This window comes from Ambystoma mexicanum, chromosome 2p (genome assembly GCF_040938575.1).
Source record: "Ambystoma mexicanum isolate Mex_15411 chromosome 2p, UKY_AmexF1_1, whole genome shotgun sequence".
NCBI classification, from domain to species: Eukaryota; Metazoa; Chordata; class Amphibia; order Caudata; family Ambystomatidae; genus Ambystoma; species Ambystoma mexicanum.
Window position 1 is genome coordinate 103,046,335 of NC_090923.1, and position 27,522 is coordinate 103,073,856.

At 44.4% G+C, this 27,522-nt stretch overlaps 1 protein-coding gene across 2 annotated transcripts in view; it reads left to right on the plus strand.

Moving 5' to 3' along the window:
- Positions 1 to 27,522, plus strand: part of SLC26A6 (solute carrier family 26 member 6) — a 453,283-nt gene that overhangs the window by 188,471 nt on the left and 237,290 nt on the right. For both annotated transcript variants that reach the window (XM_069643342.1, XM_069643341.1), the window contains exon 3: positions 732 to 871. In XM_069643342.1, coding sequence (XP_069499443.1) covers positions 732 to 871 — 140 coding nt within the window. The remainder of the gene's footprint in view (positions 1 to 731; positions 872 to 27,522) is intronic.

Sequence of the window (27,522 nt, forward strand, 5' to 3'; positions counted from 1 at the left end):
ATCTTTCATATCAATTAAGCAATGATTAAATCCAGCTGCAGGGACAAGGGTTGCAGACCTCAGGTGTTAGGAAACCTGACAAGGACGGTAGTTCATTTAGAGTAGTTCCTGCGCCTTGTCTTAGCTCTCTTTCATGACACCTTAAGTATAACAGCAACCATTTGACTTATAGAACTAGTTGGAAACCCTTATGTCCAGTCAGCACTCACCTCTTCTGCATGGATTAGATTTTGGAGTCAGGGGCGTCGGGGCTGCGTTTTACCCCCCGGAAAAAACAATCCCTAACAATGTTAATGCCCTTGTCTTGAAATCTGGGCAGTGGCACTGCTCCCACCTCCCTTGGGAAATTAAGAAGTTGGCTCCCATGGTTGGGGTTGGGTAACTGACTAGCACTGACCCAGGTCGGGTGCTTGAAACTTTGTCCCAGAGTGTTTAGGGAAAGCCAAGAGATATATTAATTCCTGCCATTCCCTGTTTGCTTCATAAAAGCCATATAGGGCATTCCATTGTATTTGTTATGCCATCGCCTACATTTGTAGGCATCTAACTAGCCCAATCTGTTCTTTAATATACAATTAGAAACTATATTTTCTGTGTCATGCATGGTCTGTTGGTCTCACATTGCCACAATCATGGGGGCTGCTAAGACACTCATGCATGATGTGTTTCCCTGAAATTAGAGCCTCGTTTGCATTCTTGCTCTCATGGTTATCACTCCCTTCTTCTTCCAGATGTTCAGCTCCATTTGCCAAGTCCCTGCTATTGAAGCGCATCCCGGTGCTACGGTGGCTTCCCCGGTATCCCGCCAAGGAGTGGCTGGTAGGAGACCTCATCTCGGGTATCAGCGTGGGCATAGTGCAGCTCCCGCAAGGTAAGCATTTGGCAAGCTGCTGGAGCCATTATGGAGCCTACTAGGTAAAGTGTGTTATTGCCTTATTATGCATGCTCTATGTCAAGTTATGGAGGTCCCTTGAATAGCAGTTAAAGTGCTGTGAGGCTGCTTCAAAGACAGGAAGGAGAAGAGGGGAAAGGAACTGAGGCAAAAGGGAAGAAGGAAATATGACAGATTTAGAAATACCTGGCGTGATCTTGGGCCATATTTGGTGCTTGAAATAGACATGTGGATCATTCAAAAGACTGCAAAGCAAGAGGGGTGTAGGAAGGGGATTAACAGGAGAGAAGGAATAAAGATGGAGAAGAGGGCATGCTTAGAAGAGAAAAAGGTGGGTGACAGGGAAAAAACTCAGGCCTAAATGTGAGTAGATATCACAGAACACTTGCGGCATGCATAGTGTTTTACATAGTCCTATAGATATTTCAAATTGCAGATGTTTACGACAGAGGAGAGTGTGGAAGTGGAATTAAGGGGAAAGGTGAGAAGAAAGAGGAAAGAGTTGAAAGAGAAATAAGTTGGGCAACAGTGACGGTACTCAGCGTAGAAGATGTCAGGGAGATCAGTGTGAGCGATCTCAGGGCAGAGGATTCCCAGGCAAGCAGCTGAGCTTCTATTATGCCGCTGTTCTCCCAGTGTTTGCACACAGATAATCTGTACTTTCTACCTCTGTCTCCCTCTTCCTCTCTCTTTCTCTCTCTCTCTCTCTCTCTCTCACTCCCTCTCGTCTTATCTTTCTCTGCCCCACTTTATACCTCCCTCTATGCTCTCTCTGTCTCATTCTCTCTCTCCTTCTCTTTCTCTGTGTCTCTCTATATGCCTTTCTGTCTGTCTCTTTCTTTTTCTCTCTGCCCACCTCTCTACCTCCTTCTATGTCCTCACTCTCTCTCTCTGCCTTGTGGAATAGATTTGGCCCAGAAGAAGGAAACTGTATTTAGCCACGTTGGGCCTTATCAATTCAGGGCATTGAAATCATGTTCAGATGAATGTCAAACTGACCAGGCAGGATTTTATTTGCATCTGTCACACATCATAATGCGGTTTCAAATAAAGAGAAATCCACTTACTGAGTGGGCCTTGCATGTGATTGATAGAAAAGACAAATAAAGGCTTATTCTACATGGAAAGTATGGCACCTGCAAACCCAGATACTGCGATCTTGGAAATGGGTGCATTTTGCAGCTGAATTAATAAACACAAGTAATTAAAATTTCACTTGTCAAAATGACGTTGTCACAATGAGAAAATTAACCAGTGGCGACAAGACGCAATTATGTAAAAAATATGAATAGAAGGCTTCATGTGCCCAAGGAAATGTAACATTCACAAATATAAGTGTATTTTTCTAGAGGCATGACTTTACATTTCTATTTCCTGAAAAGGGCTCAGTATCTCAGGGCATTGTTTAGCAGGCCAGTCATTTTAGTGCCAAGTCATTAGGGTGTAAGGTAGGTTGTTCATGCTTTGTTGAAGTACCACTGTGGCTTCAGAGAATCAGAGAGGTATACAGAGGTCTACAAATGTGCAGAATAATGAAAAAGTAATCGGATCTGATGTGACATTGATTGTGGAAATATAACAGGAATAAAGGAAAAGGTTTTTGTTACGCTGTAAAGAGAGTTTCCAAAGTTACAAAAAAGCCACTTTTAAAATGAGTGGTTTTGAAATGGAACAGGCCTCAAAGCATCTCCTAGGTAAGTTATTTATTCGTGGAGAGTGGCCAGAGATGGACGCTGTGGATTGGCAAGCCAGAATGTTACAGGGGGTGTAACGCTCACCTGGTGTCCACAGGGACGTCACTCAGCCTGTTCTGACCTCTTACGACCTCAAACCCTTCCCTGGAGTCTACTCGACTGGAGACTGGGCCTGAAACACAGAATTGGTAGAGTTTAACTCCCTATTGTCTCTGTGTGCTTGAGCCCCTTCATCCCCGGGGTCCAACCCTTCCCTTTGATCCACAGCTCACCTTGTTTTCTTGGAAAGTGTGCTCTCCGTCCTACTTTCAGCGCAGGGGTGTGTTGATTGATGCAGGATCATTGCTGCCTAGTTACTTCACTGGCAGGAGTTCGACAGGTAAGTATAATGAGTCTTTTGAATAGTTCTCTAACTGCGTTCCTTTCCTTCCTTAGATGATGGCCGGCGTCCGGGGATGACGCCGTGCTGCTGAGATGAGTAGCGCTGAAGGTGAGTGAGAGCGCGATGCGCGATGCGACCCTTTCGTATTTGTATTGAACTGAGTTCTTTTTCTGTGTTTTTTAGGTGCCACAACGTTTTCAGCGTGGATGCCGGTTATGAAGAATAAATGCGGTGAGTAAGCGTGGTATGCGGCGCCTCTAGATGTTTCCACGCTAACCTGGAGTGTCTTTTCCCACTTGCAGATGGATGAGAAGTTCCGATAACAGAGTTGCCCCAGAGCGGCTGGGATTCAGGTAAGCGTTTGAAGCTTGTAAAGTCTTTAAAAATAAGCAAAGATTTGTTGAATGCTTATTAATGCCTTTTTTCTGTTCTTTTCCCTTTTCCTTAGGAAGCGGCGTGCCGGGGTGGGAATGCCACTGCCGAAGATGCCCGCAGAACAGAAGAAACGATGAATGATGGGCAGAAGCGCAGCAAGGTAAGGCTGTTCCTAACGGTTTTCTTGTTCTTGCAGGAGCTGAGCGCAGAAGAAAGATGCAGGCCTACTGGAGACCGATCCGAACACGGTGAGTGTCACACTGCAGGTGCAGAAAACACAAAGCATGTTTCTCAGCCTGGGCGTGGCTTAAATAGTCTCTGGATATCCCAGGTGTCTCTGTGCTGAACCACACCCAAAAGACTAGACTGCACATGCAGTTCTGAGAACCGAAATATGTTGGGGCATGCATCTTGTCCCCATCAAAGCACTACAAGTCCAATCCCCAATGTTATCATATGGGAGTGAGTGAGTCTGGTGCCACAAGCGCCAAGTCTGACTCCAAGTGGGTCTTTGGAGGGATGTAGAGGCCCTTGAGGGCCATGTAGGTGATCGTGGCCTGGCTCCAGCCTGACATCTTGGAGGGCTGGGGACATGAGGGGCAGGAATCATGACAGCAGGTTACCTCAGTAAGCACTGACATTTGGCTTGAAGGTGGGAGGTTACACAAAGCTTTAGAGAGATTCTACATGACCCAAAATATTGGGGAGGAATGCAATGAAAATGGCTCAGCTCACGGTTAATTTATATTTCCATTTGAAATTAGTTGAAGAGCCATGGCAAAATAAAGAGGCCCATGTCCTGAGTGAGACTAGGCGCAGAAATAACTTCAGCAATTAGAAGATAAATTACAAAAAAGTCAGAAATTAGAGCTCAAATAGGAAGATCATATTGAGCAACTGAAAGATTCGCTAAAAACACGGTAAGTGAGTGTTGATCAAGAAATGCAGCTCTCTGAACTGCAAGACACACATAGAGTGCAGAAACCGAGAGCCACCTTCAACACGAATTTAAGACTCAGACTATTCACAACAGAGTGTGATTGGATGAGATTATGACCTTAAAATAAACCATAAATGAATTGAAATGTGAAAACAGTCAGTTTATCATAAAAGAGATTGACTTACAAGAGTTTGATCAAATGTGTCAGGATTTAAATATTCAGAATCAACAGAAATTACAGCTGATTAAAGACCAAGATGCATTAAAGTTGTTAAAGGATAGTTCCGGGATTGTTTTTTTATTGTCCCTACGGTTCGGCCATGTGTTTTTAAGCATAAATCGGTAGATCGTAGAAAACTTTCCTATGAACCTTACCCGACTTTTCGTCCATTAACGCACTCGAAATCAGCCGCCATTTTATGATAATCCTATCATTTCCCCCCATCGCCCTGGCTCACCTGCTTTTGCGGCACTAAATCAAATCCCCCGCCCCTGAGCCTGACATCAGCAGACGCGTACCGCCCATTTCCCAACGCCAAAGCACGTTTCGTGTCAACAATCGCTGCGCCTCAGCTAATGAAGTGTCGCCATGGAAATGGCAGGACGCCTCTTTCCTCAATAAGTATAAACACACCGTTTCACAACACACAGCAGCAGATTTTCGATTCCATTCCTCTCTCTGTGTTACTTTGAGTATTCTGTGACTCGTTTCTGTGCTCTGGTCAGCTACCTTCGCCGCTTCTAGGCCTTGTGAACACCTGTACCATCTCTGTAAATTATTTTACTTTCTTTACCACACAATGGCTACAATAATGCCGTATATGTACGAGCCCGAGTACACCGAGGAAGAACTACTGGAAAGGCAAGCACGCGAAAACGATGGGGATTCGGACGGCAGTTGGGAGGACCAGTCAACGGATGAAGAGCCTGGACCATGTCGCATGGACGGCGTCTCCACCTGGTGCACGTGCAATCGGTGCGAGCTAATGCCAACTGAGGAGGAGAACTGCTGCTGCCGTGAAAATTCCGGGTGCTTGGCCTACATTTCAGAAGGCGAGCCAAGTCCGCAATGCATCACCGAGCTGCCAGAGTTCAGGGAAGCCTGCCTCTCACGGACCGTGTTGAGGATGATGATGGTGCTTATGCACGAACTTCGCGGCACTGTTCGTCCGCGTAATCCGAGTAACGAGTAAGTATACTCTCGTTTTGATGTCAGTGATGCCACTACTATGTCATGGTCGTCTCCCACATATAAAATTACATCTACATATCATTCGAATGCATGTAAACTGGTTCCATATTGTGCATTTTCTAGATAGAATTTTTTTCAAAGCAGAATGACATTTTTTACCTGAATCGACAGTGATAAGAAAGTTTTGTCATTTTAATACAGTTTGCATCTTTCATTTTCACAGGTGGTACAGGCTGGTGGCCTATCGTTGCTTCACTTGGTGGCTTCACGGGAGGCTCGGACATCGCGTTCGGAGAGTAATACCTGCCTGTGCGGTACTTGCCATTAGACAACATTTCCTCAGCGACAGTGGACAATACCGCGGATTTTCCCTGGATGTGCTGCAACCGGAACTTTACAATGTGTAATGTTTATTATTTATGTTCAATTGAAATTAAGATGTAAAATAAAACCCAACATATATTTTAACTGTTGTTTGGATTTTTTAAATGAATCTAGTGTGTCTCCATTGAATAGTCTTCCTGTGCCTTGTCTTGTCACACCACATGTCTCCGGCCAGCATCCTCCCTCACGCTGGCCGCCCACCTTCAATCCACATAACCGTTGAACCCATATGCAGCAGACATACATATGTTATTTTGCAGGTTGGCATCAAGCCTCCCGGCCTTGCCTCCTCCCCCAAAAATACTTACCACACCACTTTGTTCAAGCGTTGGCAATAAAAGGCCGTTGGATTTTATTGATACAAAACATGGTTATAGGTAAATAATCAATATGGTTTATCATAATAAATCATCCTTTTGGGCACCGGGTACAGAGATGACCCCCGCCTTGCCACCACAGGCCAGCCTGCTGCTGACTAACTGCCTAGGAAACCAGGGTCTCCAGGGTGAACTGCACCCATATATTCTCCTGGGAGGGTGAGGTATTTATAAACTCACCCCCCTGCCTTCCAAGTATTAGATCCTGCAGCCTGCCTCTTACATGCAGTTAGATGGCCTCTCCTTGGTGAGGCCCTGCGGCAAACGAGTCTTGTCTGCACGACCACCGCCCCAATCCACCCCCCCGCCCTATCAAAGGCAGTTCGCACCGGGGTACTTGTGCTGGCAAGTGGAGCTGTCAGGGAGCGATAAAGGCCAAGAGGTGCCAAAGACCATGTACACTTCAAAGTGGTCCATAGAGCATGGGTTGTTGTTCCCATGTCTTCCCCCAGACCCCGTGTCTCCTGCCAAGCATCCCCCCTCACAATGGACGGCCCCCTGCAATCCACATAAGTGTGTCTCCATTCACGAGTCTTCCTGTGTCTTGTCTGCACGACCACCGCCCCAATCCACCCCCCCGCCCTATCAAAGGCAGTTCGCACCGGGGTACTTGTGCTGGCAAGTGGAGCTGTCAGGGAGCGATAAAGGCCAAGAGGTGCCAAAGACCATGTACACTTCAAAGTGGTCCATAGAGCATGGGTTGTTGTTCCCATGTCTACCCCCAGACCCCGTGTCTCCTGCCAAGCATCCCCCCTCACGCTGGACGGCCCCCTGCAATCCACATAAGTGTGTCTCCATTCACGAGTCTTCCTGTGTCTTGTCTGCACAACCACCGCCCAAATCCACCCCCCCGCCCTATCAAAGGCAGTTCGCACCGGGGTACTTGTGCTGGCAAGTGGAGCTGTCAGGGAGCGATAAAGGCCAAGAGGTGCCAAAGACCATGTACACTTCAAAGTGGTCCATAGAGCATGGGTTGTTGTTCCCATGTCTACCCCCAGACCCCGTGTCTCCTGCCAAGCATCCCCCCTCACGCTGGACGGCCCCCTGCAAACCGCATAATGCCACGACATATACACGTCATTCATTCACAAACACACCCCTGTTTCGAATTCTTTATAACCCACTTCATATTTCTAATGAGAACTACTTTGCGCTTTGCTAGTCAACCCGTGAAGGTGCTGGTTATCTGCTCTTCGTCTCTGTGAACTTCCGTGACCACTCCGAGGAAACTCGTCAGTTTGCAACCTGTGAACTGCTCCCTGTTCTACGACAAGAAACTACTCTGATCCCTGCATCTAACTGTTTGTTCGTCAAGGTAAGGCCATGTACCATAATCATTTTGCGTGCAATTTCTTTTCGTTCAAGACAGTACATGCAAGTAACTAGTCACATGTTCTGAGTTTAGTCAAATTATTTTTCAATTTTTTTAAAGTTATTCAAATACTTATCCGCATGTGAATAACGTGTATAGTTCCAAGAACCAAAACGAACCTTGCGTTGAACCTTTTATGTGTCATTTAATTTTTTAACACATTGGTATTCATAGAGAATTGTTGATCTTTACTTTTCAGAACTTTCCACAATGCCTGCCTGTTCCATTGGCGGTTGCCCTTCAAAGACCCATAATAAATCTGAAGGTATTATAATGCATGTTTTCCCTAAGACAATAGATCAGATAAGAGAATGGGTCCGATATTGCGATATCCACCGTCTGAGCTTGAAAGTAGAGTCCTAGAAGTCTTTGCGGACAAGAGGGGTGATCGATACCGCATCTGCAGCAGGCACTTTAGCTCAGACATGTACTCCACATCATTGCTAATAAAGAAGAACACACCGCGAGCGAGGCGAAAATTGCTCGCAACCGCTATTCCCACTCTATTCGTCCACATCCCTCCACTGGTGAGTCAAGTTTATGTATTTATCTCTCGGCCTTGCGGTAGTGTGTAGCATTAGCTAACAATAATTTCCCCATTTATGTATCCACTCAATATGAAGGCGGAAGATTCTCCATCCGTGTCGTTATTGCAGTCATCAGCCACTTCAAGCGCCTATCGGGTAATCTTACTTGGCTATTCTGCCACTGACTTGTTTTATGCATGTAAATCAATAGTTTTAATTTATCGTGTAATTATTTTGCCTAATGGTACACCCTTGTACTCGTCCTCTAGTCTTTGTTTTCAGTTATAATTATTGTTATCCAAAATAATGCAAGTACTGTCTTTCAGGGAGATGCTGAGGAGTCCAATGTGTTGACGACTACCGTTGATGTCACTCAGATGCTCGAGGTACGTTTCAGGACAGTTCCATCGATGGAGATCATCAGATCTTGCATTCTTGTAGCGTGATTGTTACACACAATGTTTCTTTCGTTTTTAGCCATTGATATGTCCTTCTGTCGTCGCCCTCCTATGTGTCTTCTTTTTTCAATATTGTGTTCATTACTAATGAAAGTCCTATGTTTCAGGGAGTCGATGGAGCATTAGTCCAAGAAGAAGGGGGAGCGTGCAGTTACGATTCGGCGCAACAGCTTGCAGAAGTGTGCACCGCAGTTACATCGTCCCTTGATGTTCTTATGCATTTCGAGGTATGGATACTGACAGTTCGATCAAGCGAAATCATATGACGTGATTACATCCGCTATACTTCCTTCTTTATTAACGCAAGTACTATGTTTCAGGGAGATGACGGAGCTTCTTCTACAAGAACATCACCCCTAGTAGTTGATGCAGATCTCTGGGTGGTGACACTTCCAACGATCGAGCAAATCGAATCAAATTTACATATCCATTATTTATTTTAGACAACTGATCGTTTGTGCAGGTCTATTTAGATGAGCCGTTCACGCCTGCACAAAGTTTCTGTTCTTTTTATCAAAATAGAAAACCATACTAATGCAATTACTGTGTTTCAGGGAGTCACTGAAGCATCATCTTCAATAATATCATCAATGGAAGTCTATGAGGAGCCCGAGGTATGGATCTTGACAGTTCCATCTAACTAGATCAACAATGCGTGAATAATTGTCGTTTGAATGTTCTACACAAAGCGTCCATTCATGTTTTGCTATTGAGATGTACGTGGGTATTGGTCCCCAAGTACATTTTGTGTTTTCGATATTATTATACATACTAATGAAAGTTCTATGTTTCAGGGAGTCGATGGAGCGTCAGTGCGTGATGGATGTGCTTATCAGGAAAATATAGTCGTGGCAGCGCAAGAGGAAGTGGAGACATGCACACACGAGTCGGAGCAACAGCGTACGGATGTTGAAGTTCGAGGCAAGAAAGTTTCAAAGAAAAGAAAGCAAAAGAAGGTTTGTGTCCTGGTCACTATATTATGTTGTTTTTCACTGTTAATAGTTCAATACTGTAAGTTGTGTTTAAACTGAACATCCCTTTTCCAATCTGTCCTCTAGTTGCGAGTGGGTGTACGAACTAGATCTACACAGACAGTGAAGCGAACGAGAGATGTTGCTTGTCAAACCTTTTGGCAGGGACTTGAGACTGGAGATGCATCGTGCCAATGGGAAGAATATGAAGTGATTGACAACGGAGCTATACCACCACCAGCCATTGATAGTGGATGTCCTCCTGGTAGTTCGGATGCAGTCGGAGATCAATTCACAGAATCCACACCCGCGAAAACTAAGACCGCGAGAAAGTTGAAGAAATTGTTTTATTCACCCATCGCCGGAGAAGGAACAGATGTTGCAATGGAAGAGAATGAAGTGGACGACAATGAAACACCATCAATATCACTGAACATAGCGGAAGACGATATCAGAGATTCTACCTTTCATGTGAGTGACATGTCCTCAACGTTACAGGCCGAACCAGCTGGGATGCAGAGTGACAGTATAAGGAAAGAGGCCAAATTCATTGTATTCGATAGTTGTTTGATTGATATTATTATTCGGATGAAATGTGGGCATTCGGTTGGTGGGGAAGTATGTGGGGAGTCATTGATTAATGTGACTCGTGCAATTCGAGGCACTAACCTTAAAATACATGCCACCTGTACAAAATATCATCCTTTCTCATGGTCTGCACAACCTATGCTGGGACAACAGCGGCTGCACTTTTTAGTGGTTCAAGTTTTAAAAAATTAGAGTCTTTCTTTCAGTTTGTGGGAATCCATTTCATTGCGAAAACTCAGTTCTACAAATACCAAACCGATTATCTATTTCCAGCCATTAGCGAAGCTTGGAGAATGGAAAAAATGTCTATTGATAGTACATTCGCGGGCAAACGGTTCAGGCTAGCCGGTGATGGACAGTGCGACAGCCCAGGATTTTCAGCCAAGTACTGCACCTACCACTTTCAGGACATGGAAAGTAAGAAAATTGTGAGTTCGGTGGTCGTGCAGGTGTCACAAAGTACATCCTCAGTGGCCATGGAGAAAGTTGGCTTTGTAGCATCATTGCAAGAACTACAATCGCGGGGAATGGTGATCGACCTGATAGCCACGGACAGACACGTTTCAATTGCCAAGACAATGAGAGAACAGTACAAAAATATAAATCACCAATTTGACGTTTGGCATCTTGCAAAAACAATCAATAAAAAATTGTCGGCTGCAGGTAAAAAAAAAGAAACGCAAGGTATTTCACAGTGGTCCAAGTCAATCAGCAACCATCTTTGGTGGAGCTCAAAAACATGTGGAGGGTCGTTGGAAATCCTACTGGAAAAATGGCGGTCAGTAATGCCACACTGTACAAACGTTCACCGATGGAACACGAACCAACATTTCCACAATTGTGAACATGGCCATTTGTCCACAGAGGAGGCACGGAAGAAGAAGTGGTTGATTCCTTCATCACCCACTCACAAAGCCATTGAAAAGATTGTATTTGATAAAACTATAACAAAAGCTTTGAGGGGACTCACGGAATTCTGCCACACAGGAGATTTGGAGGTGTTCCACAATATGTGCCTAAAGTACATGCCAAAACGATTGCATTTTGGCATGGAGGGCATGATAAATCGGACTCTTCTAGCGGTCTTGACACATAACCATAATGTTGGCCGTCAACAAAGTAGGACGACCGGAACTTTAGGGACGCTTTGCTACAATAAGGCCTTCACTAAAAGAAGTAAACAATGGGTGATCAAACCAGTGTTTGAGGATATGCAATATGAGTTTATTGAAAGACTTATTGTTGACGTCCTAGATAGGCACATAAATGGAGTTGTGAACGAACCTGTGCAGGGGACAACTGCATTGCCACCCAACATTGCCTGTGTTCCATGTCCACCTAAAGAAGAGCTCATTGAGAAATACACATCACGGTTTAAATGATTGTAATTTGATTGTCTGTTCTCTCGAGTCTCCTCATGTTGCAGGACCATTGAATATGTGTATCTATGTATTGTGTAAATAAAAGTGATTGCTCAGTGTACATGCAATGTGTCTCTCCACCGTTGCCCCTCCCTTCACTGTGCAGTTGTGCGAACCACCCGGGTGTCACCTGTGACTTTGCTCTGGAGTCTCCTCATGTCGCAGGCCCATTGAATATGTGTAGCTATGTATTGTGTAAATAAAAGTGATTGCTCAGTGTACATGCAATGTGTCTCTCCAACCTTGTTCATTTGCGCATTAAATTAAACCAAACAGTAATATAAATAATTTTTCAAAAAATATAGAATGTCTCCGTATTTATGGTTCTGTTGGGCTGCAAAGCACGCAGACAAAATGCAAAGATGGAGTGTAAATTTCAAGTCCTGTGAGATGGCCTTAAACTGAATGTAGCTAACTAGGAATGTGTGCTCGTTCTAAGTGAAGGTCAGCTGCTTTGATTTTTTCTCGGGTGCCAGAATGGCCCACGACTCAGTATAAGGTTCTATTATTTGACCTTGACAGGCCGGGACCACGTAAGAAACTATAATGAATATAATTTCAGAAACGAAAGCCATTTCATGTTCGTTCATTAGAAGAAATAACGTCGGCATAGAAGGAGTGGTATTTCGGGGCTGCCCTACGCACAGACACAATGGAAAATGCAAATATAATGTAAGTAACTCTTTAGATGAGTTTATACCGCAATTTAATTACTATACAGTAGCTTACCGCGCACTAGAACCGTCTCCTTTTACGGAAGCACCTCAAAACCTACCTCTTTGCTTCTGCTTTCTCTCCCCCTCTCCCCTGCTACAACTGGTCCACTGTCTGCGATCTCGGTCCTGGGCCCTTCCACTCTCCACCTGCACTCCCTGTCAACCCCTGCACTGGGGGACTGTCTCAGTATCCTACAGCCCCCCCTTGACGTATAAAACCCAGTTGCACTGTCCTAGCTATGAAATAATTTCCCAACCTAATATATAAAATGAATAATTTTAATAAAGATCTGATGGTGAGACTAATTTCATTTTTTATGTTTTTCAAACAGGTACTTCATCCATTACTGTCTGTGTCACGAGTACCAGACACCGGCGGATGGCTTCTATAATCGCCAATTGCTTATCCGCGTGAACAACGTTAGCACCCTGACCATTTTGTGGGACGATCGCCAAGTACAAGTATGCCCTTACGCGGTACTAACGGCTAGATGCAACATACAGACCGTTGTGGTGGCCTAGTGCCTCGTTGTTGGAACAGCCATGCGATTATCAGTGCGACCGAAGAGCTTATTTTATCGTAAACCAACACCCTGTGTACTGCACACGAACATCGCTTGCCTCAAGACGAACTATTTTGGATCGAGAGCAAAGAAAAATGCAAATCGCTGAATATTCTCTAAAAATTTGATGTCCAATAAATGTACTTTGCCAAATTTACAATCTTGCAGTTTGCTTTTAAACCACAGTTTCATATTCCGAATTGTGGCGCTGTATTGTGAGATGATCTAAGACCCTGTGTACAGCAAAGGAACATCGCGTGCCTCAAAACGAACTTTTTGGAACGTGAGCAAATAAAAATGAAAATCGCTGAATATTCTCTAAACATTTGATGTCAAATAAATGTACTTTACCAAATTTACAATCTTGCGGTTTGATTTAAAAGTACAGTTTCATATTCCGAATTGTGGCGCGCTGTGTTGTGAGCTGATCTGTGTTGATTTCCGGGTTCTGTGTGGAGTCGCGTAGAAGACGCCTGGGCGCGTTTGCCTACGCAGCACAGTCACGTCACGGATAGAGGCGGGGAATATGAATGTTTTGATAAAGTCTGTTTCAGGGGCGGGGGATTTGATTTAGTGCCGCAAAAGCAGGTGAGCCAGGGCGATGGGGGGAAATGATAAAATGGCGGCTGATTTCGAGTGCGTTAATGGACGAAAAGTCGGTTAAGGTCCATAGGAAAGTTTTCTACGATCTACCGATTTATGCTTAAAAACACATGGCCGAACCGTAGGGACAATAAAAAAAAAATCCCGGAACTCTCCTTTAATGAATGCAAAAAAAAGGTCAGTCAGGTTTTCAGAAACTGACCAGAATTAGGGAAGAAAATGTAGAGCTTATAAAGCATTTGAGGCAAGCAAAGCTGACCTATCACAGGCAGTGCATTGTAGAGACGCTCAAGAGAAAGAACTTGTTATCCTGAAAGAAAAGCACCTGGAATATGCGCCGTATGACACATGACTCTCAGCGAGAACATGAAGTATTACAAGACGAAGTACAGAAAATAAAGGATCGATTGTTGCTTCAGAGCAGTGTGCTGAAAGCCAGCTAGGCCTTGGTGTCAGTGTTACAAATTCATCTCTACACTAGAAACAGGAAATCAGTACAGAGAGAAGCAAGTGTGACGGTTTAACCAATGAAGTAGAGAAAGATAGAAATGTAAACAGGCGTTGAGGCACCCTGACAAATTAGGGTTTGGAATAGGGCCCTTTGATGATCAAGGATAGATCCCCCCTCACATCAGGGACCTCATGCCAGTTATCCACAGCCTATCATGTACAGATTTGAACAAACCTCATGCATACCACCTATAGAGAACAGGGAAACATGGGGGAGCCAGACGTACCTAGGCCTAGCCAAACTGATCCAGAAGGCCAGTCCTTATCTGATATTGATGAATATTCACCTCTACCAAACAGAATGGAATGTGTCCGGAATAGTGTGTCCTTGGAGGCCAAAAATAATCCTGGGAGTACTTCTGACCCTAAAACCTCATATGATGAAAAAAGTAGAGAGGAAATTGCAGAAAATGATCTTACAAAGGGAACATCTAACTTGCTTTGCTGAAAAAGACAATTCAAAACTTCAACCTAAGAAGGGCATTCTAGAGACTGCCACACATTCAGGAATGTGGGGGGGGGATTTCCCCAGGCTACCTGTAAAAGGAGATAGTACATATTGGCAACAGTCTGGAAAAGAGACTGTGTGCTATCCTGCGCCAAATGTTGATCAACGGGAAAGTGACTCTGACAGTTCATGGCAGCACAGGCAAGAGGAGTCCAGACCCCATGATTCCGGGAGGCAATCTCAATCTCATAGAAATAGGGAGTGTCTAGAAGACAGGGAATGCAGTTCAAATAGCAGCTCTGAGTCAGAAGGTGAATAGACTCAAGTGCAAAGGCGCAGAAAGACAGAGAAACAGAGAAAGGTTTTGTAAAAGAACAAATTAGACAAATCAAAGCCATAAAGAGCTTCCTGACCTCATACCATAAGGATGCTAAGTATTCGGTATGGGAGCACTTAGGACTTTATTAGCAAATGATACCATCATTTGAGATAAAAAAAATTATGTCTATTGCAAAATTGACATTTTCTCCTGATTACTCCAGTTTCTGTGCAGGACTGGAGGACTAGTATCAATATAAATGGACCACCTATAAAGCGGCCATTTTGAAACACTTCTCCACTGATAGGAACCAACAAGAGGCCTGTAAGGCTGCATATAACTTGCAATGTGGGGAGGATCAGGTGCATAGGGAGTTTGCACAGGAATTAAAATATGATTACTAAATTGGTGCATGATTTAAATGTGCGCAGGACACTGGATTGGGTATTTGAGCAAGCCACCAGGAAAAGCGAGGTCCAGAAACCCACTAAAAATAAAAATAACCACAAAACTATCTACCACACCTGCTGATGCGAAGGTGGCAGAGGTAAAAACTACCCCTCCCTTGGAAAGGTAGAACGGCGGCCTAAAAATACTCCTCCTGCCAACAGTTAGAATGAAAGGCAGAGGGGAGCCTCTGCCCCGGCCCATTTGAACGGTAGTCAGGCAGGATTCCAGAGCAATGACCCCTCTGATTATGCCACCTATGTAAATCCTCAATTTAATGGTACAAAACCAATTCTGGAGTATGTGTATACTCCCCCTGCACAAAGGTGGAGGCCAAACCAGATACGTACTTCCCCGGGAAGCTTCCCTGCAAACTTCCTGTGGGAGAGACGTATCACTCCACCTCCCAACCTAAATTTTTTATACAGGTATCCTCCAAATCCAAACTTACAGAAACATCCTCCACCTTCTCCCTGGTTCCAGGACAATAGATCCCCGAACCAGGGAGAAGGGAGAATCAGGGTGGAAAATTATGGGGGAAATGTCCAATAACCGAGTTACTCTGCGAGAAGGGATAGTTAGCCTTTTAGGGAGCAGCAAAGGTATGAACAGAGATCTCCCTACCACCCCGAGAATGTTACTCAGCTGGAACCACAGGTCCAACAACTGACCGACGACCTGGGCTGCATGCTAAGGGCTCAGTCAAACCCTCAACCTAACCCTGTTTTCCAGAATCCTCCAACACCTGGGTCTGATGCCCTGTGGGGGGAAATGACTGAAGTAAAATCTTGACAAGCAACAGGTTTGTGAGGGTGTTGCTGATGTGGAAGGGAGATGCCAAGACCTAGAGGAAGCTTTCTTTCTTCCCAGAACAGAACCTATGGAAACCTCTCAGTCTGATAGTGACTCTTCTACTGTCATGATGCCTACCCCCGGGGACCCAGACCAAGCCCAGCAACCCTGGAAGCAGGCATCAAGTTACCCCAAGCAAGCCCAACATCCCCCGCTAGGGACTATTTGGGTGCAGTCCTGGCGCCTATGGCGCCGGGGTCATATGGAGAGTCAGTCCTGGCGCCATAGGCGCCAGGCTCATAGATTAAAACTTCCCTGGTGCAGACCATGCTTCAAACTTACCTGATGCAGACCATGCTGCAAGAGCTCCAAGCCAAACGAGGCTTGGAAGGGACTATTTTACCTAGGGACTATTCTTTTTACTTGGGTGGGGTTGGGGAGGAATACTTATCTGGGACTACTTTGGAGGCTATTTAAACCACGCCCGAAGAGCAGCACATGCTTCGCGTTATTCTGCATCCAGCAGCGTTACGCTCACCGTGCCTGCAAGTCTTCATCCAGTCTTCTGCCACGCGCGCCTCGAGTTTGGAGCTCCAAGAAAAAGGGAGAAAAAAGGAGAAAAGGTTAGAGCAATAGCTTTGATCCTTATCTGAATTCCCGATCCATCGCGCCTTCGAGCTAGAAGAAAGAAGTTATTTTATGCGCGTCGGCTCGCCTGCTGCAGCGCCGCGCTGAACTCACCGGCCTTCGCAGCATCTTCACATTTCACCGCATCCTCCTGCATGTTACCGCCACACTCCGGCACCTAAGGAGAAGACAAGAACAGCAAGGTGAGTCAAGGGAATACACAGAGGAATACCCCCCAGAGACTTACCTGATTTTACCACCGGGGGTACTATTCTTCTTCACGGGTCGGCGCAGCTTCCACTGCATCCTAGCCGAACCCCGGCCCGTAGAGGGAAACAAAAGGACAGCAAGGTAAAACAAGGGACTAACAAGGGGATCCCTCCTCACCACAAAAGACTTACCTAATTTTACCGCCGGAGGCATTATTCCCAGAGACTTCATACTTTCTCTCAGCGCCTGAATAAGGGAGAAAGCAACAGGTTACATATGGACATTATTTTATCGAACTGTGTTGGATAATACAAATCCTTACCAGAACATTACCGGTTGCCACGAGGAACTCTTCAGTAGGGTCAAGCTGCAACTTGCAAGGAATCGGACAAGAGTGAAAGTCAGGCATTTGAACTCTTAAGAACTACATACTTACGGCATCTTGCCAGGAATATCGGAGTCAATATTGTCCTGAAACTCACCAATTCCTTCGAGCCAGTGAAGCAACTGGTCATCTACGCGCCCCTGCGCTCAATGCAGGATGGAAAGCTCATCTTTTCAAATCATCAGAAGAATATTCCTACGGGCCAAGCAAACGAAGCTAGGTGGGCCAGTCCAGTCCGTCATCTCGGCCCTACGCGTCACATTGGTGGAGACCGCAGCAGTCAAGTCCAGATCGACGCCTCTGTAGGAGCCAGGTGAGCGTAACATCTACCCCTAGGAAGCTTGAATCCAAAGAGCAAAGGGTAAGTAGAAGAGGCCAAATAAAAATCCACTTTGTGGAGAGCTGGAACAAGATAATCCCTTTGGAAAGAGAAGAATGCCTGGAGGAGTCAGATAAAGAAATCTTCTCGTCCAGGAACTGGGGGATCCCTCCCAAAGAAAAATGGGTCCCAAAAGACCCTGAGTTCGACTGGGTAAGTATGGAGACTGACTCAGAGTGAGAGATTTCTAGACCCAAAAATGTGAGCCAGATAATTCAGAAACTGTAGAGGTATCCTCCCCACAAACAGGTTCTGAGAACTGTCTTCATTTAAAGGGGGACAGCGAAGAATCTGGGGAGAAAGTGGATCACCCAACTATGCGCATTGAGAAATGTAATTTCCTTCCTACAGATTCCCGATCTCCAACACGGAAAATCGTCCAAGATCGCACAGTTATGGAGTTCAATATCAAGAAAATGGCCACCGACCTGGCAAGTAACTTACACTTGCTTTGCACCCTTGAGGAGAAAGAGGGCAGGTTATATGCCATGGTCAAGGTACAGGGTCAGTGTGAATGATCAGCTCTGGTGGATACTAGATCCCAAGTCACCCTCCTGTCTTAAAAAGCATTCGACCAACTGAACATAGGAAGGGGATGGTCACCAGATTCCCCTCATACCTCTTCCCGGACAACTACAACATTTCGAGGGGACTGTGGATCTATAGATCAAAATTGGTTAAAACATCCAGTGATAGTCGTGACTCCAGAGGGAACACCTTGTTTACTGGGGAACGAACTCCTTCTGAGGTTATCACCTCTGATCAACTGTGAACAAGGTCCTCTGGATCCAGACTAACCGGCCTATAAAATTAAAAATGAGAACACTTTATGTGAGTTTGAATGGCACATGCAATTTAATAGAACAACGTTCTGAGAAAGTGGAATTTCACTTCCAGAATAATCAGGTCCCAGACATCACTGTCATCTCTGTGAGAGAACACACTGGTGATGGGAACCCTTCTCAATTCTTTAAAATCGACCTTCCTCACAGTTTTAAATGGCATTCCACACTGGAATGTGAACAGCCTGAAATATCAGTCCAAGTCAGAAGAAACCTCAAGTCCCATGAAAGAGGACGACGAAGAACCAGCTCAAAGTCTGACTGACATTCAGAAAAAGGGAGAACAATTGTTTTTACCCATTCAGATAATTGAGGGGGGGACCTTTGCTCGCCAGAGTATGCCTGAATAATGGAAAATGCTTCATCAGTGAAGGATTATACAGGAAACTCCAAAAAGATCAGAGCATTCCCACATTTAAGTTGATTGATAAATAGGAAGTGGGTCTGGAAACCCCGAATTCCAAACATTTCCTGCCTAGCAGGTGTATGCTAAAAATTTCCATTGCCAACAAAAGCATTGAACACAATTGTTAGGTCATGAGAGATGTCCATTGCGCCTTTTATTTAAGTAGTGACATTCTCAATCGATTTGCAATCAACCTGCATCTAATCAACAACAAAGTATGGTCCCGACTGGGGGGTAATCCCCATGCGATTTGACAACCCTGAAAAACAATTTTTGTCAGCACAATTCCTGCCTTATGCGGTTGAAGTTCAAGTGCGTGGAGAGTTAACCATCCCTGGACAGGTGTGACAATTCACTATAACCCTCAAAATTAAGCGAGGACAAAACCTCAGACATCAGGACGCCTATATACATTTGAATTCTCATCTCCAACAACAAGGTTTGTATTTACATCTGACACCTCTAGTAAATCTAGAACATGGCACATATTGAAATATTGGTGGATAACAGTGACCCTCAAAGTAACACTTTGGGAGCAGACACCTCTATTGGAATGGCATTTGATGTGCAACTTTTTTCTATGGATTTAGGTAATTAAATCATCTGAACAATTCCAAACTGTTTTGACACCAGTGATGGTATTCTTCCAGAAAAGATTTTTACCTATCATGGGGGGAATTCCTTGGTGTACTCTGCATGCCCTTATGGGGTGAAAGAGGTAACCTGTGACATCTATTTATTATTTGCTTGTTAGGCACTGATACAGGAAATAAATTGTTTCAAAGCACCCGCAGGGCAGCAGGGAGGGAACAGGGGATAGTAGTACAATTAAATACATAAAATACAGAGGTGGAGGGGACGGTCAAACCTACTTTGCCTTGAGAGTATTCATAAGCGTGCAAGTGTAGGAAGGAAGAGGACAGTGGCGTAGGTGCTGTGGTGTCTGTGCTCGAGGTGAGCCACAGATGAAGTGCAAGGTATTGCAAGTGCTATGCGGCCAGGTGCCGCGTTAGGTGGAAAGTGTGAATCTCCAGTGCAGAGGATGTGCCGAGGCAAGTGCTGAGGAAGACTTGGTGTGAATGGTCAGAGGCCCAAGGGATGCATAAGGGTCCAAGACACCAACTCAGCAACTGTGGGATTAGCAGAGGAAGGAAGAAGGGAAGGAGGAGGAAAAGAGGATAGTCTTGAGGTGCTTTAAGAACTTCAGAAGATCCTGCTCAAGATGCAGAGGGAGGGGGAGGCCGTTCCAGAGGAGGGATCCAGCAGATGAAAGTGAGCAGCCTCCTGCTCTCTGTTTAGCAAAACACTTTACACACAGAGTGTTGGTGCCAGAGGAGCGTAGAGGTCTAGAAGGAGAGTATTTGATAAGAAAGAGTTACAGATAGTGTGGTACCCGGCCACAGACAGCCTTGTGTGGATGACGCAGAGGAATTTGAATTTGATCCGTGCAGCAACAGGGAACCAGTGGAGGCTTTTTAGGGCAAGGGAGATGTGGTCCTGGGGCTTGAGGCCAAGGATAAGTCTTGCTGCTCTATTCTGGATTAGTTAAAGGGGTCGCAGAGTGGAAGAAGGTAGATTGAGGAGGAGGAGGCTGTTGCAATAGTCAAGCCTAGAGAGAACCTGGCTCGGAAAACAATGAACTTCTGGGGGAAGGTGAGAAAAGGGAGAACTACTTTGAGAAGGAAGAGTTGGAAGTGGGACTTCTTGGAGATGTCCTGAGTATGAGGGAGGAAGGAGAGAGAGGAGTCAAAGATGACTCCAAGGTTTCTAGCTTCAGGGGAAGGAGCAGGGAGAACCCATGGTGGGAGGCCTGAGAGAAGGGAAGAAGGAGGGAGCAGAGGTCCCAATCGGAAGGATCTCAGTTTTGCTGGCATTAAGGCAGAGATCATTGGAAGAGCACCAAGCCTGGATGGCAGACAGGCAGTCAGGGATGAAGAAGGTGCGAGTGAGTCAGCAGGAAATCTGAAAAAGAGTTGGGTGTCGTCTGTATAACAATGGAAGTTGGGGGAGAAGGAAGAGATGAGGCGTTCCAGCTCAGCAAGGTAGATGTTAAAGAGCCAGGGGGAGAGGACAGATCCGTGAGGGACACCACAGGAGAAGGAAGTAGGAGAGGAGAAAGTGCCCAGGATGCCATGGGAAAAGCAGTTAGTTAGGAATGAGGTCAGCCATTCCAGAGCCTGTTCTAAATACCCAGGGTATCATGGAGCCGTTGTATGGGGATGGAATGGTTGACACTATCAAAGGCAGAAGAGAGATCAAGCAGTTATTAATGGGTGTTCAGAAGAGCAGGTGGAATTCAGATTGATGATCGTGGAGACCACCAACGTCTGGATGGATGAGGTAGTATTCAGAATCAATGACAACTACCTCAAACCCATGGTACCTCCTGTCCAGGATAACACCATAACAAGAGATCTCTCCACCCAACTGGTGGATACCGCTGAAATTGCCATGCCTGAGGTCTTTCCAGGTTTCAAGCAGATGGTCAAGTAACGGATCGGTCTTGCTGATGCCTGGGATACCGAGGATCAAAGACAGAAACTGAAACAGATATTGCTGGACTTCCAGGGTCATTTTTAAATAGACTTGTATATGATTGTGGATGTACTTCTATACATTAAACCACCATACCTATGGACCAAGAGATGGCTCCAATATTTGTTAAACAATACTGGTTACCTCACGCATCCATGGAGTCACTCACAGAGATAAAGAATTTGAAATCCTGTGCTATAATTCATCTGATCCAAAGTACTTTTAACAACCCGGTACTGGGAATACTAAAACCCAATTGCCAATGGAGACTATGTGCTGACCTGAGGGAGTTAAACAAATAGGTCCACATGTCAAGATGGGCATTTCCCTATATCAAACAAGGGCTGGCACAGATCCAAGGGTCAAAAGTGTACAAAGCCATTGATTTACCTTTACCTTCGGGGGCAGCAACATACGTGAACCCCAACACCCTTTGGATATATAAACTGGAAATGAGTTCAAAATCTTTGTGCATAAGGCCATGTCTGATTTGGGCAAAAGAGGAAACTGGCCTATGTAGATGATGCCAAGATTAAGAACTCAACTGTGGAGGAACATAAAGCAGAAATCCACTATGTTCTGACTTTGTTGCTGAAATCCGGAACAAAGCTGCCCTTTCAGAAGGCACACTGGTGTAAGACCCGAGTGAACTTCTTAGGGCACAAAATCACCCATGAGGGTCTGAACTACAAAGCAAAGAAGGTGGAAGCCTTATTGAAATTAGAAGACCCTACTACTCTGCGAGAATAGAGAAGCCTTCTTGGACTCACTAACTATAGTCGAAAGTACATTGAAGACTATGCAGAGGTTACCCGACCCTTAGTCTATTTATTAAAGGATGGAGTCAAGTGGTAGTGGGGTCCAGAACAATCTGAGGCAATAGAACAGCTAAAGAGAAGCCTTTCCCAAGCGCCTTGTTTGGCTTTCCCACTCAAGTATAAGGTGTTCTTCTTGGAGATGGGGTTCTCAGATAACTGCCTAATAGTGTTATTGTACCAAAAGCACGACAATGTTAAAAAGGTTATCTCGTAAGTGAGCAAAACTTTGTCCTCTGTGAAGGAAAAATGCAACCACTGTGAAAAGGCACTCCTGGCAACGTTATGGGCACTGATAAACTACCGTCCGTTTATTCAGATGGATATCATCCTAGAGATTCCGCACCAACCATTGCAGTACTTAAAAAGTGACAGAATCCATGCGGGGAATGCGGGGAATTCCAGAATGTCTTCCTGGATTCTGTCCATGGAAGGCTTTCCTGTGGAGGTCAGATATGGCCAAAACCTCTGGCGGAAGGATTGGCTGACTTGCATGATTGTGCCCAAGAAAACTGTCTCGAGGACGAAAGTTTAATCACTAAAAACAATGTGGAGGCATACTTAACATCCCCGCACAAGGTCTTTGAAGAAGACACATGTCAGGGGATACCTACAGTTTATATGGATGGTTGTTTCTACCATGTTGGTAATAATGGGGAAAAAGAACCAGCGGCTGCTCGGGGCTGGTCCATGTCGTGCTGTAATTCCAAAAATCTGGTCTACACTGGAATGGCAGGAATCTAGTTGGGTACTTTGAGATTCCATGCACATTTCTGTTCTCATATTTAATGATAATATGGTATTTAATAAGTGCTCAGAAGCAAACACAATCACCTGTCAGATTTGAATGATGTCATCGTGAAAATGTATGATGGTGCACAGAATGACCAAAGTGCTGTTGCTTTTGGGCATTGTGTACATAAATGAGATAACATTCCTAAAATTACCATTATCCACTTCCAACAATAGAGTCAACACATGGTTGTGAGTGTGAAATAATGTGTCCCAATGATGTAAACAGTTCAACAGATATTAGCCTCTGTATCTGACTGGTGGTCATAATACCAGATGAGGCCTCCCCTGGAACTTTCACATTCGATGGTTGACTACTGCGGCAATTAGGCTACTGGGCAAGTGTGTGCATTTCTGTGGCATTCTGGAGACTGGGCACTATATCTGTTACTGGGGTATTGTGGAACGAGACCTGTGGCAGGGAATCACGTAGACTGAGCAGCAAGGTGGTATTGTGGGTATCGTATTTTCCTGACTTCATCTGGGAGTCCATAGCGGTAACACCTGATCTCGTCCTCTTCTGACACAATCATGAGGGTATAGGTCAACGTGGTGTACGGAGGTCCAAGGTTTCGACACTACAACAACGGACACGATTCAGTTGATCCTCTGGGAGCACGGCCGCCACATTGGCAATGAAACAAATAGGCATATTTGTGGGTCGATCAGGTTTGTCCATGTTTGATCTGCTTCCTTTCATTTCTCCAGCTCTTGGCAACCTCATGCCTTGGTCGATTAATTGCGTCTGTATCGTTCACAGGCGGCTTCATTCGACGCATCTTCCCGCCACTTCCCTTGGGGGTTCTGTGCCCTTCCGAGACTTTGCCACCACTTTTTGTTCCCAGTGAATCCTGGTGCTGCTGGATTAGAGCCTCCACTGCACACACATTCGGTTCATATGCAGCTGTTTCTCCCTATTTTCATTTTAAGTTTTGTGATCCAAATGCACTAATTCCCACTCTCATCGTTCAGGGTCCTGATCTTTCTTACAATAATATGTAATATAAGGTAATATTTATAATACATAATATGATTACTATTAATTATATTAATATCATAAATTAGTATAATATATATAAAAATATACATTGCAATATGTTATGTATTCGCCATATTATTATTTATTTATTTATTTTTTTGATTTAATTGTATGACAATTTTTACAAAAAAGAGAACAGAAAGCCATTTCTGGACTCCTGTCTACAAACTTCCATAAGACAAGTCCATGATTTGGCTTTAGCTTCCTGAGTCCCAGCATACAGAACAAAGAAACCTTCAGTTGGATCACAGTTAGGCATTTTCAGTAACTTCTTCCGGAAGCAGATTGCTTCTACTATAATTTCAGAGATTTGAGAAACAAAGCCACTCCTATGACACATCGCTTTTTGTTCCCAATTGTCAACAGTGACCAGAGATTTTACAAATCTAGGGTTGAGTAGTGCTTCAACGGGTCTATGAGAAACCGAGACCTTTCCGTTACCAAACTGGAGCACTCCATTATCAAGTGCTTTGTACTTTCTGTGTTTTCCTTTGAATTGCAGAAGTGGCATGTGTTCGATGTCACTTGTTTACGAATTGCGAGGATCTCATTGGTTTTCAATTGATTTAGTTTAAATCTTAAGAACATCCGGCTAAGACCTTTGTCTGGAAATCTATGGAGGTAGCCTCGCATTGCGTTAAGTTTCATCGGAGCAGATGGCAAATTGGCTGTCAAAGAATACGTATATGCCACTTCTTGTGTATGGATCCAGTCTGCTTCAAACAGTTTTTTTGATACTCTATCAGGATTTTGAATTAGTGTCTCGATCGTCAGATCCAATTCTTTCAAGATCGCTAGATTTGTTTGTTCCCATTTTGTGAGCATCTAGTTGTCACTGTCAACAATTCCTTTTCGTATGAGGTCCAACACTCGTGCTTCAGGGCTATTGATGACTTTGCGATAAAGCATCAAGGTGGCTCTCAATTTTGTTGCTAGCAATGATGATATGCAAAGTTCTCTCCTTATTAATGCAATTGGTGTAGATGTCGCCAGGCCTAAGACGTTTCACCAGAAAAAACTTTCAAGTTTCTCCCATATGGTGTTCGGAACCAATGGCATTGCGTCCATGCCATATATCAGGCAGGAACTACCTTTGACTTGAAAAATCTCAAGATAGGGGTGATCGAGAAACGACCATGTTTCTTGTCCACAGCCTTTGCTTGGGCTGTGAGATTTTTTATCTTTAGCCAGAGTGTTTCTTGCATGGTCTTTTCGTCCTTGTCGTAGCTGATTGTAATTCCAAGATATTTAAAGGCATGGACTGTTTCTAGTTTCTTACCATCGCAGTGCCAGGAGAGTTTTTGTTATTCCTTTGAGGGCCTGCCCAAAATGAGCACTTTTGTCTTCTCTTTGTTTAGTCGGAGAATATTTTCTGACATATAGGCTACCAAGTTATCCAGTTGGTGTTGAAGGCCTATGGGCGTCAAATCCATCAGGATGATGTCATCGGCATACAGTAGACGATCGATCTTCTCACCTCCCAGTGAGGGTGGGAAATGCCTTACCATGTGGGATGATTCCCTGTAATCTGCAATATAGGAGTTATATAAAGAAGGAGCCAAAGGGCAGCCTTGTTTAACTCCTTGTGCTGTCCTGATCTCCTCAGATAGACGTCCGTCTGCACTGAGGCGATCTCGTATGGAGGTATCTTGATGTAGGGCCTTTATGGGGTTTAAGATTGAGTCTGGACAACCTTTTGCTTCTAGTTTCGCCCAGAGGCTCTGCCTGTTGACCTGGTCAAAGGCTTGGACCAGGTCAATGAAGACAACGTAGATCGGAAGGCCACCTTGTAGAACTTTTGCCTTCAGTGCGCTCATGAGCAAGAAGTTGGTGGTTGTCCCTGAGTTTCTAATAAAACCATTCTGAAAGGGGTCCATTGCATTGGTGGAGCGAGACCAGTTTTGAAAAGCATCCAGTACAAGAGACGAAAAAACTTTACCCATGACATCTAATAGGGCAATAGGCCTGTACTGATTTGGATCATCAGTTGCGCCTCTTTTAAAGATAGGTACAATGTTTGCCTTTTTCCAGGTCGGTGGAATTTCCTTAGTCCGATTACAGTTTGAGAAAAGCTTGCTCATGATATTGGCCCACAGCTCAGGATGTTTTTTAAGTTCCAGATTGCTGATACCATCAGGACCGGGGGCCCTTGAGTTATTCAATTTCTTTAGTTGGTTTAGGATTGAATCTTTGTCATCAAGGATGGTCCATGGGGTATTAATTTTGTGGCATTCTCTAGTAGGAGATTTGATTTTATTCTCATCCGTGATTGGTGCAAATAGTTTTGAAAAGTGATCAATCCAGCGGGCTTCGCCCACATTGTTCTGGATGTTGTCATTGATGTTACTGTGTGTACCCTTAATCAGGTTCCAGAATTCCTTTGGCTTATTTCCACAGATGGCAGACAGCATTTGTTGTGAGTCATTCAGGTATAGTTTATAACGATAGTGCAAGAGCCAGCTTCTGTAATCGTGCACTGCCTTTGACCAAATTGCCAGATTCTCGGAAGATGGCACCTTTTGATACAGTCTCTTTAGCCTTCTATGCTCCTTCCTTTTCTCTACCAGATCTTTGCTGAATGTGGATGATCTTTCTTTGAAGTAGATGTTTTTGCTGTAGTCATGAGGAATCTGGTTAATAAGGGTGTATAGTCCAGGTCGATCCCGTTCTTTCTTGCATTTGCCGTGGTCTTAATTCGGGATCGTGTCAGTTGGGTTTCTAGGTCATTGTGTGTTGGCTAATTTAGCCTATGATGCCCCACAACTAAGGTTGTTTTTAAATGTCATGTTACGAAAACTTCCCATACATTTTATTCTAATCACTAATAGAGTCCCCTGGATTCCTTTCCAGGGCGACCTATATCAGGCCCAAGATGAAGGCTATCTGCCGAAACGTCCAAGGACCAGCCTCTCTTCCATCTCCTGCTAGTCCTTATTAACTGTCTCCAAACAACTTATGATTCAACTCAGGACGTCGACCATATGTTAGGTCACCCGAAAGCCTGGCTACAGAAAACCAATAACTTTTCAAATTTATTGTTGTCAATATTGGTTGTAATATGTTTATATAGATAAAATCTACTATCACTTGTCACTAATAGGTGGTGGTCACTATTCAATTCCAAAGCACCAAAATGGAACTATATTTGTGAAAAAACTTTTTCGAATTTACAAATTTAAATGCAAAGGTCTACAACATTGTAAAAGCCTTTGATAAAAAACTAAATACTTTGGGTTACTAATCCCTCTATGTTGAGATGCATAATTAATAAATGCAACTTTACCATATGTGAATATGTGAATCTTTAATTCTATTTGTGTTTAGGTTTCACCTTTATTACACATGATTGAATACCTGTGACATGACTAAATAACTTAATGTGTACTTCAAAAAAGAGTACCCCCTCTAAATCTAGTTGTCAGAGCGAACCCACTTGTGTATTTTGGGTTTCTAGGTCAAGCAACCCTTTTTCAGAGATCTTAACTCGTTTGCCCCTCTCCGCTGTCTCAAGTGACAGAGGG